The sequence below is a fragment of the Prosopis cineraria genome, unplaced genomic scaffold (genome assembly GCF_029017545.1).
Source record: "Prosopis cineraria cultivar Desert tree isolate PC_DT_omini unplaced genomic scaffold, ASM2901754v1 PC2, whole genome shotgun sequence".
Lineage (NCBI taxonomy): Eukaryota > Viridiplantae > Streptophyta > Magnoliopsida > Fabales > Fabaceae > Prosopis > Prosopis cineraria.
Genome location: NW_026555333.1, coordinates 47,201,022 through 47,219,094, shown reverse-complemented (window position 1 = coordinate 47,219,094; position 18,073 = coordinate 47,201,022). Strand labels below are relative to the sequence as shown.

At 32.6% G+C, this 18,073-nt stretch overlaps 1 protein-coding gene across 1 annotated transcript in view; it reads left to right on the top strand.

Annotated features, from left to right (window-relative positions):
- LOC129302831 (putative disease resistance protein At5g05400) overlaps nucleotides 1–12,530 on the top strand; it is a 40,052-nt gene extending 27,522 nt beyond the window's left edge. Inside the window, exons 2-3 of the mRNA XM_054941700.1 lie at nucleotides 11,814–11,888; nucleotides 11,985–12,530. Coding sequence (XP_054797675.1) covers nucleotides 11,814–11,888; nucleotides 11,985–12,530 — 621 coding nt within the window. The remainder of the gene's footprint in view (nucleotides 1–11,813; nucleotides 11,889–11,984) is intronic.
- Nucleotides 12,531–18,073: the final 5,543 nt, after the last annotated feature.

Genomic DNA, 18,073 nt, shown 5'->3' with positions numbered 1-18,073 from the left:
AAGATCCTATTCATGTAATCCATGAATACCGCAGGAGCATTCGTAAGTCCAAACGGCATCACCATGAATTCATAATGCCCATATCTCGTCCGAAATGCTGTCTTAGGTATATCCTCTGCTCTCACTCTCAATTGGTGGTACCCTGACCTTAAGTCAATCTTTGAGAAAACTGCGGATCCCACAAGCTGATCCAGCAAATCATCGATTCTCAGAAGTGGATATTTGTTCTTGATGGTTACTTTGTTCAATTGTCTATAATCAATGCACAATCGGAGGCTTCCGTCCTTCTTCTTTACAAAAAGGACTGGAGATCCCCAAGGTGAAACACTCGGTCTGATGAAACCCTTCTCAAGTAGCTCTTCAATTTGCTTTTTCAGTTCCGCTAACTCTGAAGGGGACATCCGATAAGGAGCCTTAGAAATTGGCCCTGTACCAGGTACCAATTCAATTGAGAACTCTACCTCGCGCTTTGGGGGTAAACCGGAGACTTCGTCTGGAAATACATCGCAAATTCTTTGACAATTGGGATATTCTTCACGCCTTCATCAATCTCAGCTTGGATAGAGAAGAAAACCATATAGGCCTGGCAACCCTTCTTCATACATCTATCAACTTGCGCCGCCGACAAGAAAATATGATCTTGAGTCTCGACTGGGGTCACCGACAAAGAAGATAAAGACACACTCCTCTCTCTACAATCTAGGATAGCACCATTTGCAGCCATCCAATTCATTCCCACAATTACATCCATACCTCTCAGTGGTAGGATAATTAAGTCCATAGTTGTTTTCCTATTTTTAAACTCGACTACTAGGTTAAGGCATGCCTTAGCAGTCCTTACAGATTCTCCCGCAGGAGTAGACACATTCATATCAAAAGGTAAAATACACACAGGCAAATCAAGGTTCTTTACACAAGTTTCAGAAATAAAAGAGTGTGTAGCACCCGAATCAAATAGTGCAACAATATCATGATGAAGGATTTTGATGTTACCTCTAATGGCATCTGGGGAGTTCATGGTGTCCTGAGTAAGAGCAAATACACGGCCAGAGACAGTAGGATGTTGGGAAGGGTTCTTCATATTTGAGCCCTGGTTGTCCCCACAAAACTTTGCAATGTGACCGGGTTTCTCACAAATGTAACAGACCCAGCACTGTCCGAAATGACGACGCCCGCATTTAGTGCACTGTTGAGAGCTCGCTGTACTCAAGGCAGGGGTAGATACTGTTGGGCTCCTCTGTGACCCGTGATAACTACTATGATAGCTCCTCTGTCCTTGGCCCCTTTGAAATGGACCCTTCTGCCTTCCTTGGTTCCATGAGCTACTCGAACCCTGATGGTTTTTCTTCATAATGCCTCCGGTGGGTCGAGGGTAGGTTGGGGGTCTACTATATGAATAACCCCTCTTCTCTCTCTCAACCTGCTTCTTACTGCGAGCTACTACTTGTAGTTTTACGCACATTTCATCATAATCTCGGATATCTAGATGAGCCAATTGTTCCCTCAATTCTGGTCTAGCCTTCTCCAATAAGCGCTTAGCCTTCCATTCGGAATCATCCCTATACTGCAGGTACGTGGAGTATCTAGATAACTCCTGAAACTTAGCAATGAATGTGTCCTCATTGAGGTTCCCTTGCTTAAAGGCATGGAATTCCGCTTCCTTCTCAGACCTTAACTCTGATGGAAAGTAATGCCTGAATAATTTTTCCTTGAATTCCTCCCAGGTAAGTGTAGAATCATCCCTGGGCCCTGCTATCTCCCACCAATCTCTTGCTCCTTTCACTAGGAGCACTAATGCTACTTGTACTTTTTGATTGCTGGTGCATGTGACTACTCGAAAGATGGATTCGAGTCTCTTCACCCATTCCTCTACCACGGATGGTTTAAGGTTACCATCAAACGTAGGAGGGTTAAACTTCCTAACAGTTTCCCACACATCAGTAATGGTCGGTGGGGCTCTCTGTTCCTCCTGCCTAATTTCCTTCCTTCTAGACTCATGATCTCTCGGAGTGGCAGGATGTGAGGAACTGCCTTCCCCCACATGATTCTCAACATGAGCCCTATCTCCATTTTCAGTTACCTTTTGCCTCTTTAGCTCTGTCAACTCTTGTTCGTATCCTTAAACCTTGTCTGTTAATGTTTTTACAAACATTCTTAATTCCGCCAAGTCAGGCTCCTCATTTGGCAGTGGCGGTGGCAGGTGCTCATGTTGGAATCCTGAGTTACCACGAGTAACAGGCATTTTCTCTCCCCTCCTAAAGGATACAAGATATAAATAATAAAATTAGCCTAGCTATATAATGGCCATACAATGAGAAGCACCATAACAATGTATATTGCCAACCAACTATATGCAATGCACCATACATAATAAATACATATTAAATTCACACAAATAATAGTTTCAAACAAAAATTTAAATAAGTGTTACTAAAATAGAGGCTCGAAACATAATGCTCTGATACCAATATGTAACACCCTCAAAAATACAAACCGATTTTTCGCAAATTATTAAAACCATTATCATGGTAGAAAATTTTCTTACCATGATACATCCAAGACAATATACCACAGGTCTTAAAATATCTCAAAAAAGCAATTAGAACCATGAGGGACAGACAGGATCCTCATGTCATGATATTCAAATCAGATCATAAATCAAGAGGGACAGACATAATCCTCTTGGTCATATAAATACTTTTAATAAAAAGGATTAGAGTTTACATGTTTCACAAAAGAGATATGTCCTAAGTTGGCACAAGATACATTGTATAATCTAAAATAAGAGGCAATGTAAAAGATGGTGTCTCATACACCATAGTTACACCTCTGGTGCTTTCTTGGCCGGACTCGCTCCTGTAAAAATATTAACCACGGGGAATGAGACTTAAAAGTCCCAGTAACCAAAATTAATATGTAATGATGCATGCGGATGTAACTAATCATGCGATTGCTAAGTGGGCACACAAAACATTTAACCGAATAATATTTTCAAACAAACCGAACAAGTATTTAATTTGCATGACTACACCTTATATCCTCCTTTCGCCATGCTCGGATGCCAAATCACCCGGTCAAAGGTGAGTTGGACCAAGCGACACGCCACTCATTGGGTCTAATGAGGGCTTACCACGTGGTAATAATTAACCGAACAGAAATTCCCATTAACATCATACATTAAAATACCCTGACAAGTCATGCATCATTCAAATATCCAAACAGGAATATATCCAAACAATAATATCTCATCATGATAAATAAAAATAAATTTTTGACCCACTTGGCAATAATTTCAAACAAGTATATAACAGTATTTATTTTCAATAATTCATAGTTTTTTCAAACAACATGTCAACACATAACCATTCACAAACACACTCATCACAACACATTAATAATGGTTACCTTGTATCTTGAATAACAAGTTCCCCTTCACAACTCCTTTTTCACCACTATCTTTGTCAATATAATCTACATAATTATTTCACAATACTATATATTAATTTTACATTAAAATAAATAACTCTAATTTAAAGAATTAGAAAGTCTTAGATCTATAATCCATATTAATACTAATTTAAGATTTATGCCTCATTTAACTTCCCAAATTTTTTTCTAAAATTCTCGTACCCTAATAAACTATTTTTTTTATCTTTAAATCACTTCTCGTATCACAATTTCATCCTTCTATATTCTAAAAATTCGTCCAAAAATAAATTAAAAATTTTAGAATTGTTCTGAAACCTCAAATCACCTTTCTATAACCTCAAAAATACCTATTCATACTTAAATAAATATTTAATAATCATAGGTTTATCCCTACATCTCAGATTCCACATAAATTCAACCATATAGATCTAGATTTTAACTCAAAAATTCTTAAACATGAGTTTCAACCTCAAAAAAATATTCTATAATATTTATTATATCCCTAAGAGTTTTAACCTATATTTTTAATCCATCATATCATCAGATTAACTATCATATAAAAAAATTCTAATCAGAATATTTACTCTATCCTACAAAATAATCATATCACTAGAAAGCTAATATTATTTAGAAAATAACTATAAAATTAATTTTGTAATTAAATAAATTTTTAAATGCTAATCTAAACAGGAAAGTTAGAACATATTTGAAGAAAAAGAAAATAATCCTCCCTTGTGAGAAAAAGCCGAGTAACGTGAGAGGAAGAGAGAAAAATAATATAAAAATGGGATTGTGGGTCCCAAAATTATATTAAAAAAAATATAGGTTTGAATTTAATTATTCAAACCTTTAGGCCATTACTTGCAATTTTCACAAATTGCATCTTGGGCCCTTAGTTGCAATTTTCACAAATTGCAATAAATAATTCCTTATGCTTCCTCCACAATGCACCTCCTCTTTTTATACATGAGGAGGTGCCTTTCATTCCCACATCTAACCGATGTGGGACTAAACCCCCTCCCCTTTTTTTTTACTTTCTTTTCTTTTTTTTTAAACTCTCACACACACATAATTTTTTTAAATCTTAAAATTATATCTTAACAAAATATTTCTTATATAATTTTAAACTTAAGTTTTTAAATTCATAATTAAATGCCTACCCATATTATTAAAATAACCTCAAATAATATAAATTCCTATTATTATCATCATTTTAAAAAAAACTTAAATTTCATAATTTTTTTTATCTAAAATTTAGGATGTTACAAAATTTCCTTTTGGAAATCTGGGGAGACATTAAGGAGAATCGAACAACAGCTTTTAGCTTTTGTGATGATGGTTTTATAATATACCATAACCAAATGTGTGTTCTTGATGACCAGGAGATTAGAGAGATTATCCTATTAGAGGCTCATAAGAATAAGCTCACCATCCACCCTGGTACTACTAAGGTGTATTAAGACATGATGAAGTAGCGGTAGTGGCATGGAACACCTCTAGGTGCTTAATGTGTCAGAAAGTCAAGATAGAACACCAAAAGCCACCTGAGTTGCTACAACCATTAGAGATACCAATGTGAAAATAAGATAGCATGTTAATGGATTTCATAATGGGATTATCATATATTCAAGCAAATCATAATGCAATATGGGTGATTATTGATAGATTGACAAAGTCAGCTCATTTCCTAATCGTTAGAACAGGCTACATATTAGAGAGGTTTGCTGAAATATATGTATAGGAGATTGTACGGTTACATGGGATACCAAAGGAGATTGTTTTACATCATGATTTGAGGTTCACATCAAACTTTTAGAGAGCTTTACACCTATTACCTCCAGACCAATGGACAAACCAAGAAGACAATCCAAACTCTCAAGGATATGCTACGGGCTTGTCAATTGAACACAGTGAAAGTTGGGATAAATACTTGCCATTTATGAAGTTTTCCTACAATATCTTCCGTGTGAGTATTTAGATGGCTCCATATGAAACTTTGTATGGTCAAAAGTGTTGATTGTAACACCATCCCCAATATTACCAAACACATAAGACACTAAACACGGAACATTGTTATAATAACTAGGACATTTAAATCCCTTAAAGTGGTTATCATAACTTAAAGGTTAAGATTAAAGAAAATTGAGATTTGAAGAAAACCATTTTCAAAATTTGTTTGAGCTCAAATTCTAGTTTAAAACTAATTAAATGAGACAATGGAAGCATAAAAATCATTCACATCACTTAAAAAAAATATTAAATTAATCTGAAATTTCCTAGAAATCAACCTCGTCTACCATGACATAAGCATTTTTTGTCACGGTGGATGGCATAGAGAGCTACGGCTCTTGCTGGCCATTGTGCTGTGGTGCGACCATCATGCGCTGTGGCACATACCTGCTATCATGACAATACTTTGGACCAACTTTCAGAGCTTGCCAAATCACCATCCAATGTCTGATTCAAGCAATTCAAGTGTCTACACATAGCACTTATAACCACCAAACTATTAGCACTAGTCTCACACTCAAATACTAAACCAAATGAAATTTTGACACTCAAACCCAAAATGATACCTTTTCATTACAAAACCACAACAAAGGTGTCCAAACTCATATACCAAGTACCAATAATCATGAAACTACTTGAACTAACTCAAATGGACTATAAATAGCCTATTTATGCATTCAAACCATAACAACAATCTTCAGACAAGTTTTGGCCCCTAAAACCTCTAATTTAATATAAATTTCACAAGAGGTAACAAACATACAATAATCATTCTAATAGCCAATCAAATATATGAATTAACACAAAATAATACTTGCATTAATATCTCAACCTCTCATAGCCAATACATCATAATTATAACAATTTAGGCCAAGATACCCACAATTGCAATAGAATTCATGCAAATGTTCCCAAAATAACATATGATTCCTAAGTTGGCATATACATATATCATTTGTTATAAAACCAAAAGGAATAGAAAGGATTATATAAACACTAGTTAGTCCCCTTAATGCTCGATCCCACCTTCCTTCCCTTTGCCCCTATCGAAGCCTTCACTTATAAAATATAACCACAGGGTGAGTTGAGGAGTCAATAATCAAATAGTCTAATCAAACTACTCATGTGTGTGAGAATAGATAATACATGTGAAGTGGCATTAAAACACACAACAAAATACACCAACATACATATGGTTATAGTATGATATGCATGATTAATACACCACCTTATACCCTCCTTATATCCTTTGATTGAATCTATAAGCTAGCAACTCAATAGTATAAAGTGTATTTTGGGATGTTATAGATGAATATTGATAATTTTGTGCAAATTTTACTCCCCTTTGTGTTTTATGAAATTAGGAGTTGAGTGATAAATTTGTGTTATATATGTCTTTGTATGATTGTGCAGTCTAAAATGGTCCATTGAGTATGTTCAGATGACTGGTGTAGGCTTTTGGTAATTGTGTGTGAGTTTAGACATCCTTGTAGTGAGTTTTTTCTGAAAATGAGTTTAGGTGTCCAATTTTTTTTTATAGAAAATGAATTTAGTTTTGAAACTTATGCCATTAGCTAGCTCTCTATAGACACCAAAATTACCTCAATAGGATGAAGATTTGGGATGCATCAAAAGTTCATCCCTGTGTTGTCATATGATAGCAGAAGTTTGTTGTCAAAAATCATGCAATGTACTGTGGCGTATGATGTCTCGTGAGCCGTGGCATACTTATAGTTAGCCGCGGTGCATGCATTTGGGTTTAATGTAAATGCTTTAGTTTTTCTTGATTCTAATACTTTTGCATTAATTTAAAACTCTGATTTGAGACTATTGAAAGCATATAGGAGTATTTTGAATGTTGAAAATCTTAAGATCCTATTGCAATTATTGAGAATTGTTTCTTCCATTTATTGAATTGGTAAAGCTTAGGTATCCCATTTGTAAAATTTTGTAAATTTATTAATCACATTGATTATGGGAGATTGGGGAGAATTAATAAGGGTAACCTTACTTATCTAACCCATGGAGCTATGTCAGGAGTTTTGATTGCATGAGCAATGGTCTTACAATCAATTTTAACCATTTAGTAAATGATTCCACAAGCTTATTTTGTGTGTGAATATATGCAACAGGATGCTCAAAATCAACATACAATAGTCATTAAAAGCCTAAGATGTAAACTTAACAACATTGTTAAGGCATATTTTATTAATTGAATGATCAGGAAATTAAGCAAGTAATTTCATAAACACCTGATTATGAGATGATAGTAAGCTAACATGTGACCATCTGGTTGACATGTTGATCAAAACCATGAAATATCTAAATGATCTGCATGGTGTGTGAATTGGCTTATAAATATCGCCTTGTATTGTAAGATTGCCTTTACCAATTCATAATTAACTCCAAAATTAAGGTAATCATGGGGCTAACCCAAATGAATTACTAATTTTGTAAAATTACATAAATTGGATCTTAAGTTTTCAAGCTTTCAAAACACTCTAATATATTTTCATAGTAAAAAATCAAAGTAAACTAAGTATACAAAAGCATGTGATACCAAAAGGTTTTAAAGCATTTGCATTAAAGATAAAAAGCCTTAACAATGTGAAAAATTGGAGGTGCACCATGACACATGACTAACGTGCTATGCCACACTACTCTTTGTGCCATGTGGTAGGAGGCATTACATAGTATAATAGTCGTTGTTGCTATCATTTGACTACAATAGGGTTGAATTTCTGATGCACCTTATTTCTCTATTCAAAGTTCGATCAAGGTGGTCTAGTGTCTACATAAAGCTTTCTCCAAGCTCTAACTAATAGCAATAATTTTATATTCAAATTATTTCTCAATCAAAAGTTGAATGCTCATTTTCAAATTCACTCACTTTATAAACAAAACACAACTTGGGTGACCAATTTTTGATTAAGTGCTAAAAGCATACACTTAACCCTAAACCATACTTAATAGACTACGGGATACCTACACCACAACACAATACATGGCACATTTATAATATTTTCCACGCTCAACTCCGTAAAAAGCAAAAATGGAAGGGGGAATCTCAACTATAGAAATCATCACAAAATCATCATTAATACAAATTCACTTGCACTACTATTTTGGCCATTCTTAGATATATCATTAAACTCACATATAATCTGGGGCCACACAATTTAGTCTAAGAATCCATAGTGCAATTGAGTAAAAATATGAAATCTCCTAGTTGGCAATATTATAATGATTTATACACATAATTTTCAAAATGAACGATGCCTGCAATTTAGGATGCATAACCTAAGCCTTGAGCTGTTTCCCTTGATCTTATCCTATTAAGCTAGCTCCTGCAATATTGAAGAGAGATGAGTAAGTACAACCACTCAATAACTAAGGTATATCTAAACTTATATTAGTGCATCTCAATTAATTAGAATGCAAGTAGCATCTTATTATCAAACACATGTCAACTCATCATTCACAAATCTCATTTTCACATTTTACAAACTAATCATACAATTTCACATAAATTCTATCATAAGGGTCACAATACAAACAATCATGTGCCCTTACTAATAGTATTCTTTATTACACCTTCTTATCATTCTTATGCCTCCAATATGAAATCATGAGCTATTACACAAGGGGCTCGTCCATATGATGAGACTACCGTAGCCTTTTAAGAGTGAAAAGTTACTTGACTAAGGTTACTTAACTCACCTGTGGGTCACAGTTTCTCCCAAATCTCATATTATGGGATGTTGTTCTTCATAAACTAGCTTCCTTGTCGAACAAGTGAAAACTAGATTAGATTTAAGTCTCTCAATAAGCTGTGGGACAGTTTCTTGTCAAACAAGTGGGACAAATAATATGAATGTATTAAGGCAAGCCATCAAGTTCTAAATAATGTCTATACCATATGGATTTCAACTTGCTACTTCTCTTCCTAAGCGAACTCTCACCTTACATGATCATGCAATGCACAAGTGCAACAATTCATATCATGCATATAATTCAACATATTTACATACTAAGTAACATTATTGTGCTCCACGCATAGTTAGTTCATAAAACATCACAACTTATCTTGGAACTCCACATCACATCTTGTCATTGAACTTCCTATCACAATATATCATTAAACCACAATTTGATATATACTCACATATTACATATCATCATAGAACTCCTCAATTTAACATTTTTGTCATTGTTTATATAACACACACACACAGAGACATATATATATATATATAATTTCAACAAGCTATTTGTTGTACCGTATTAACTCTACAAATCACATGCTTCATTCATATAACTAATTTTTCAAAAAAATTCAAAGGCCAATATTAACCTATGGCTATTCAAATTTCATATGTCAAACTTGCATTAAACAATTTCACAGGTTTCAAAACAAATGATTATAAACTTCATAACTAATTAACATATATGAGTATAAGAAAGGTTCTCTTGGTTACATTAAATATTTGAGAGACCAAAGGTTTACCCTTTTTCTAGATGTCTTTGAAGCTTAATAAACTTCTATAACACATGAGACTTAGAGGAATATAATGCATTATCAATAGGCAAATTTGTTCCTCTTGGTAATATTATATTATTTCTTTTAGAGTCTTCATTTAATTTTGTACCACTAGATATAATACTAATATAAGCTTATTTCCTTACTAAATTTGAACATTATCTTATATCATTGAGAATTGCATGCATTGTAGCATTATTTCTAAGGCATATATCCGCATAATTAATGGGTGCCAACCGAAAAAATAGCGATTCTTCAAAATATTAAAAATACACTATGTAAAAACATAAATTCCAATAAAAATATAAACTTTGACTTAAATTAATATTCCAACATAAACACAATATTCTAGAAATGTATAAAACATAAACTTTCAATAAAGAATACATGAAATTAAAATGTTTATTAATATTATGCAACATAAATTCTATTGACTATAATTTTCAGGATTATAGAAAAGAATTTCTTTAAAGATGATAAAGCCTTTTAAATTGTTAGCCTTTAAGGCTATGCCATTTTGCAACAATAAAAGGGTTTATTTGTGAAAATTTTTAAAAAAAATTATAAAAAATATAAATTTTTATTATTTTGGGATATCAAGATATCAAAATATTTGTTATTTTATGTAGAAGCTAATGATAAAAAAATAAAAAATGAAATTAAAAAGTTAGAGCATTATAATGGACATTAGAGAAGAGCATATTAGAGGCTCCTAGCCCATTTTTTCAAGGTAACTCCTTTTTATCACTATTCATTTACTATTTTTTTAAAAGGCGTTGTCTTGTGTTTACAACATCACCTAGTGTTTTGGTTCCGTCTTTATTTATTTACTTATTGCCTTAATCATGTTAACGATTATTTTTTAATTATAAAAGCTTAATGACATATTTGTTCATGATAACAAGGCTTAATGACTTGCATATAAATTATGACACTATCGAATTTCTTTGAAGATTGAACTTATAATTACCTCTTCAATAATAAGTTCTGGGAAAAAATGCCTCTTTAAAAGATGAGTGACCATAATTCTTTCAATTTGGGCAAAATGAAATAATGGTCTATGATCGTTTCCTAATTAAGAAGAATAATGTTTTTGTAATTTTTTTTATTAAGATAAACTTGAAAAACTAAAAAATTCATTATTTCTTTTTACGTTGAATCTAACGGGGGCAATTGCCCTAACAAGCAAGGAAAATGTTACACAACAAAACCCCAAAAAATTATATATGCCCCCCTTAAAAAATTTATTTGCCCTCATCATTTTTTAAAAATTCACTTGCCTTTTACAAAAATTTCCTTATCCCATATAAAATTTGATGACCTAGAAGACTTTATCTCATTGAAAGATAGTTTTTTATTTTATTATAAGTTTGTATTTTATGCATTGTATTGTTTTTGGTATTTAATTTTTTTGTTATATCCTTACTATAATTCTGTAAAAAATTTTAAAATATTTTTATAAAAATATAAATATAAATTTTAAATATAAATTATGCCCTCAGTGACTCAATTTCTTGGATCCGTCACTGCATACAAGCACCCCTTTGTGCGCATACATACATATACACATATATAAAGTTACTTAAAAAACAAATAGTGAATAATAATAATTTTACGAATACAGGGGAAAATTTTTTTATCTAATTTTCGATCTTCATAAGGATATGCTTTTTTTTTTTTGGTAATTTTGTATAAAGTTCTTCAAAATTTTGGGTCATGTACATAATTCAAGGTTTGCTTTTTTTTAATGTTAGATTCTTCGGAAGATGGAAAATCTTGATGTTCTCAGGGACATCGTCACAATATAACTTCTGATGATACGCTTCTTTTTCAGGTTGGGTCGGCTCAAATGGCAGAGATAGTAATATCAGTTATTGCCAAAGTTGCTGAATATTTAGTAGATCCAGTGGTACATCAAGGGAAATATTTGTTCTATGCTAGTAAAATCACAAAAACTCTTGAAACAGGGAAGCAAAAGCTTGAATAAGCTTAATGTGAAGTGCAGAAACGTCGTCAAGAAGCAATGATTAAAGCTGAAAGAATTGATAATGCGGTTAGGAATTTGTTAGATGGAGTGAAAATGCATATGGATGAGGTGCAAAAATTGGAACAACAAATGAAAGAAAACAACAATTGCTTTCAAGGGAGGTGTCCAGATTATTGGAAGAGTTATTGTTCGGGAAAAATGATGGCAAAAAAGATAGAAAACACTAAACAACTTGTTCAAAGCAATAATTTTGATCCCTTTTTTGTCATTGGGGAAATTCCAGATATGGAGTATTTCTCTTTTGGTAATTTGGTGTATTTCCAGTCTACAAAGTTGGCTTCAAATGAACTTTTGGGAGCTATCCAAGATGGTTGTGCCCACATGATTGGATTGTATGGAATGGGAAGCTGTGGTAAAACAACCTTGATTAAAGAAGTTGATAAAAGGGTCAAGAAATCAAAACTCTTTGAGCGAGCCATACTTACAACTGTCTCCCATAATCTAGATTATAAAAGGATTCAAGATGAAATTGCAGACACATTAGATTTGGAATTGAAAGAATAGAGTGAAGTTGGAAGAGCAAGACGTTTGTCAATGAGATTGAATAGTGGGAAAAGGATACTCATGATATTGAATGATGAATGGGCAAAGATTGATATTAAGGATATCGGTATTCCTTTTGAAGATCATCATGTTGGTTGCAAGGTATTTCTTACCACAACATCAACAAGTATGCATTTTGATAGATTGTGAGAGGAAGATCCATTGGATCTCTCATTTGAAGAGAAATATTGGACATTGTTCCAAAAGCATGCTCATATTGTAGACAAATCATTACATGGTGTGGCACAAGAAATTGTTGGGGACTGTAAAGAACTTTCCATTGCAATTTAGGATGTAGGAGCCTCTTTGAAAAGAAATTCGATAGAAGAATGGAAGGAGGCACTAGGAAGATTGAGGGATTCAAAACCTGTCAGAGATGCTTTTTCTTGTCTTGAGTTGATCTATGATTGAGCCATGAAGCCAAGTCAATCTTTTTTATGTGCTCCATATATCTAGAAGATGCAAATATCTCCATTGAATTTTTGTTCACAATTGCAACTGGTTTGGGCATGTGTGAGGAAATGGGTTCACTTGAAAAGGTGAGAAACAAAGTGAGTGCCTGTATAAATAATTTTGTAGATTCTTGTTTGTTAATGAGGTTTGAGAAAGAAAAGAATTACTTGAGAATGCATGACACAATTGGAGATGTAACATTGTGGATATCATCTCAAGAAAATTGTACTATTATATTGAATCTTGAGAAGGATACGAAGGTAGCAAGAAATGAGTGAATAAAAGGTTGCCATGCATTCACTTTTTTGTACAATCAAACATCTCAATTTTTTCAACGATTAGATACTTCAAAACTTTAGATGCTTCAAAACTTGAGATTTTGCTGTTAAAAATTATATATATACCTGAATTATCAAAATCAAATTTTAGAGGCATGGGAGCACTCAAGGTTATGCAAATTGGCTTTGAAGTTTATAAAAAAGTCGACTTGTCATTATCAACATTTTGAATGTTGGCCCGGGCTGGCCAGTCTGGCCATTACCCAAACACTACATCAGTTTGGCTTGGAACTTTAGACCGTCTACGGGTTGAGCCAGTTTGAGCCGCCTAGAATTGGGTTTTGAGTCCGAAGTCGGATTTAAATTGGAAACCAGAATGGTTTGGAGAGAACCGGTCATCCAAAAAAGGAGGACATAAAGGGGGAGCAGAAGGGAAACTGAAAATGAAAAAAAAAAAGAAAAAAAAGAAAAAGAAAGCAAACGGAAAAGATGGAGGACATGATAGTACGGAGGGGGAAAAACTGATAAAAAAAGAGATAATAAATATCATAAACTGTTTGGTGAACGAAGAAAGCTCCAGTCTTCAAGAGTTACCGTATCTTTCTATAACTCAGACAAAGCTAGTGAGTACTTGTAGAAAAGCTGAGAGCCTGAGAGGCTGAAAACCCAATCGGTACTCGTAAGGAGGACTGTGATGAAAGAGAGCCGGAGAGATTGGATGGAAGATAGGAATTAGCTTGGGGAAGCATTAATGAAAGAGAGTATGAAATGAAAAGTTGGGTTTGGATTTCACAAATACTTTTCATCTTTGTCAGAGAAAGAAAGCCATCTTACAAAGGCATAGGGTTTTTTTTAGTTTTATTTTTTTAATTAAAACAAATAAATATTTTTAAATTCTATGTTTGCCCACGTTCTTTTTTTCGAAAGTATGAACGAATTGAATTGATATATGCATCTGGCACCTCTTCACCTGTTAATCTTAATTAATAAAATATCAATTAATTGATTCAAAAATAATAAGATTACAGTTTATGATATTATTGATTTATAGTTATGTAACACTATTTTATTAAGAAATAGATATATGGTAAACTTATTTCTTACATATATAGTATGTGTATAATGCATTAAATTTTATTTTTATTTAATTTATATTTAATTATTACATATCGGTTCGACCGATGATCTAATAGGTTAAATTATGTAAACTGCTGACCTTTTTGGTTTAATGTTTGATTTGATTTTTAAAAATTGATCATTATTACCACACTCTTAATTTTATTCTAACTAATCTACAAACTCTATGCTTGCAATATTGTCGATTAGGTGATAGTGATAATTGGTCATGGTGCTAGGCCTCAAAAGATTTGAAATTCTTAATTTGAAAAGAAGTTTGTTTAAGGAACTGCCACAAGGATTAGAAGAGTTGAGTAAATTGAAGCTGTTATATTTATATTGGATCAAAGAGCGAAGTTTTAAGATAGTTAAAAGATGCATGCATGTAGAAGAATTATATGCTTCACAAATCCAGCTAAGCAGAACAATTTTAAAACTTGGTAAATGTTTTTCAAATAATGCGACTTTTCTCATATTACAGAGATATGAACTTCACATTGGGAACTTTGATGGAAGTTATAGTTATGAATGTGGCACTTTCATGGGTTGTCACTCCAAGGGTTTGTCCTTGGGAGAATTAAAAATCATTGCTTTCAGTCCATTTATAAAGGATCTTTTTCAACGAGCTGAAGTTGTTTGTTTAAATAGACTTGATGGAGGTTTCAAAGATATTGTACCAGACATCATTTAGGGTGTAGGAAAGATGAATGAGTTGGTTAGCTTGTGGCTTGATTCTTGTTCAAATTTAGAATGCATTGTAGATGTCACTTCCCATAATGTTGATTTGTTTCATGCAGAAACTTTGTTTCCAAAGCTAATTGAGTTAAATTGAAGTCTTTGATCAATTTGAAAGAAGTTTGGCACGGTTTACCTTTGCTTTTCTTCTTTGAGAAATTGCAAGAATTGCATGTACCTCATTGTCCTATGTTGACATCACTAAAGTGTGTTGTCGGAGTTGTGTTGTTGTTACAGGAGCTAACTATAAAAAGTTGTGGTGAATTGAATCATATAATACATGAGGATTGTGATGGTACTAGCAATGAAATAATTTCAGGTTCAAACAATGCACATTTGGTGTTCTCACAATTAAAAAGGTTGACCATCGTTGATTGTGATAAGTTAGAATATGTATTCTCAAACTCTTGTGTTCAAGGCCTTGTGCAGTTAGAGGCGGTGTGCATTAAGAGGGCTTCTCAACTAAAATACGCTTTTGGTCAACATAAGGATAATCATTAAGAGGTTCAATGGAGCTTCCTATTCTTACTTAGACTTAACTGCTTGAATGCTCAGCATTTTACCAAAAAATTATCATTCAAAGTTGCTCATGTTTGAGAGGATTTTCTTGGGTGGAGTGTCCCAAATTCCGAGCTTCATGTGTTAACATCATGGTTGGTTCAAATATAAATATGGTATGCATTTCCATATGCCTTCTATCATATTATTTGAAAGAATTTTCATTGTTATTTTTATAATATCTATGAAAACATTGCAAATTAAAAAGTAAGATAGCTATCTTATTTTGATTTGCTAAATGTTGTAATTGTAAGGCAATCAGGTATATAATAGGGTTTTAGTTTTATTACGTTTCTCAATTTAGAGAATCTTAATGTGACTATATGTGGCGTGAAAGACATTCGATTTCCAATTGAAATGGATATTTGTACTAAAACGAATTCCAAAAACAAGTTAATCTTACCCTTAGACATTTTGTCATTGACAAATTTGCCTGAGCTAAGGTTTGTTTGGAGTGGTCCGATGGGAATGCTGAGCTTCCAAAATCTTAGATTCTTCACAGTGAGTGGGTGCGACAATTGGAGGACTATTTTCTCCGCTCTAATTCTAAGAAGCATGCATCTGTTGGAACGTCTTGAAATATTAGATTGCAATGAGTTGGAGGAAATAATGTCTGGTACAGACGTAGGAGAGTAGCATCAAGGCCCATTGGACGCTCAATCCCCACAAGCATGCTTTTTTCCAAATCTGACATGGCTTGAAGTTCAGAGATGTAGCAAGCTGAAATGCTTATTTTCAGTAGCCATGAATTGGAATGATGTCTCAGAGGATGTGTTACCCAACTTAAGGCTCCTAACATTGGAACAAGTGCCAAGTCTGAAAGATTTTTGTCATGGTTTATTCCTTTCCAATGACCGCCTTCTCCAGGTACTCATATTTTTGCTGATCATTTTGTCTTCTTTATATTTCTTTTCTTGCTGCGCTCTTCTTTGCACCTCAAGTGATACGTGAGATTTAGAAATATTAGGGAGAATTAGGGATATAAGAGTAGTTGGGTATTTAGTAGGAAAAATTAATCATTTAATTCTTATATTTTTGACTTAGTTATAACTTAATTTTTAAATTTTAATTCATTATAACTTAGTCTTAAAATTTTGATTCGGTTGTATATCAATTCCTGAATTTTGACTCTTATAATTTAGTCTTTGAAATTTCAACCTTTTAAATATTGGTCTCTATATTTTAAAAAATAAAATTATAAAAATTCAAAAGATTTTAAAATTTATTACTAATATTTTAAATTATTAAATCCCTTTTAATTTTTATAAATATTATAAATATTAAAATTTTAAAATATTTTTAATTTTTATAATTTTATTTTTTAAAATATAGGCATCAATATTTCAAAGATTGAAACTTTAGGGACTAAATTGTAAGAGATAAATTTTAGAAATTGATTTATAATCGAATCAAAATTTCAAAAACTGAGTTATAACGAGTCAAAATTAAAAGACTAAATTACAAGTGGGTCAAAACTACAAAGATTAAAAAATTAATTTTTCCTATTTAGTATATTCTCTATAAATAGGCCTTTAGGTTGAAATAAATGGGTATGAATGAAATTAAACTTTCTCTCTCTCTCTCTATTCTCCTTCTGCCTCTCCTCTATCCCACTCTTTCTCTTCTAGCTCAATATCAGAGCTTGAAATCATTAAGAGTCGCATGAGCGTGTCTATCAATATTTTAACCCCCCATTGGAGTTTCAAAATCTTAAAAGCAACTATACTCACAAGCACAGACGGGTGTAGTTGTTCTGAAATATCTACCCATTTTCAATTATTTCTAAATATTTATTTGGAAATTAATTCTCTATTTGATTCGAGAGTAATGGAAAGAAATCAAGAGGAGGAAAACCGATTAAAAAAGATTGACTAGTACAGCTATAAAATTTTTATAAAAAAAAAAAGAAGAAAAAGAAGGTAAAGATGTAAGATGAAAGAGTAAGGAGATACCATAAAAAGTGTTAACCTCATTTTTTTCCATTTTATTTGTAATCGAAATTATTAAAATCTTCATTATTTCCCTTCCATCTCCCTCCAACCCAAACACAATTTTTTTTTTTTTTGAGAAATTGTTCTTCCATGCTGTATAAACAACTTGTTTTGTTTCAGAATTTATTATCCTTTATATATTATGAATATAAATAATAATTTGCTTTGTTTTACTCTCCCACAATTATTTTGGAATTTGTTACTTGTCTATATTAAGAATTTAAAAAGAAACTCTTTTTCATATGACTCACTTTAAAATTACTTACCCTGTGTATTTTAAAAATATAAAAGACAATTTGGCATAAATTAAACATATGTATTACCCTTGCATATAAATAACTACTTGTTTTATTTCACAATTTTTATCCTTGTA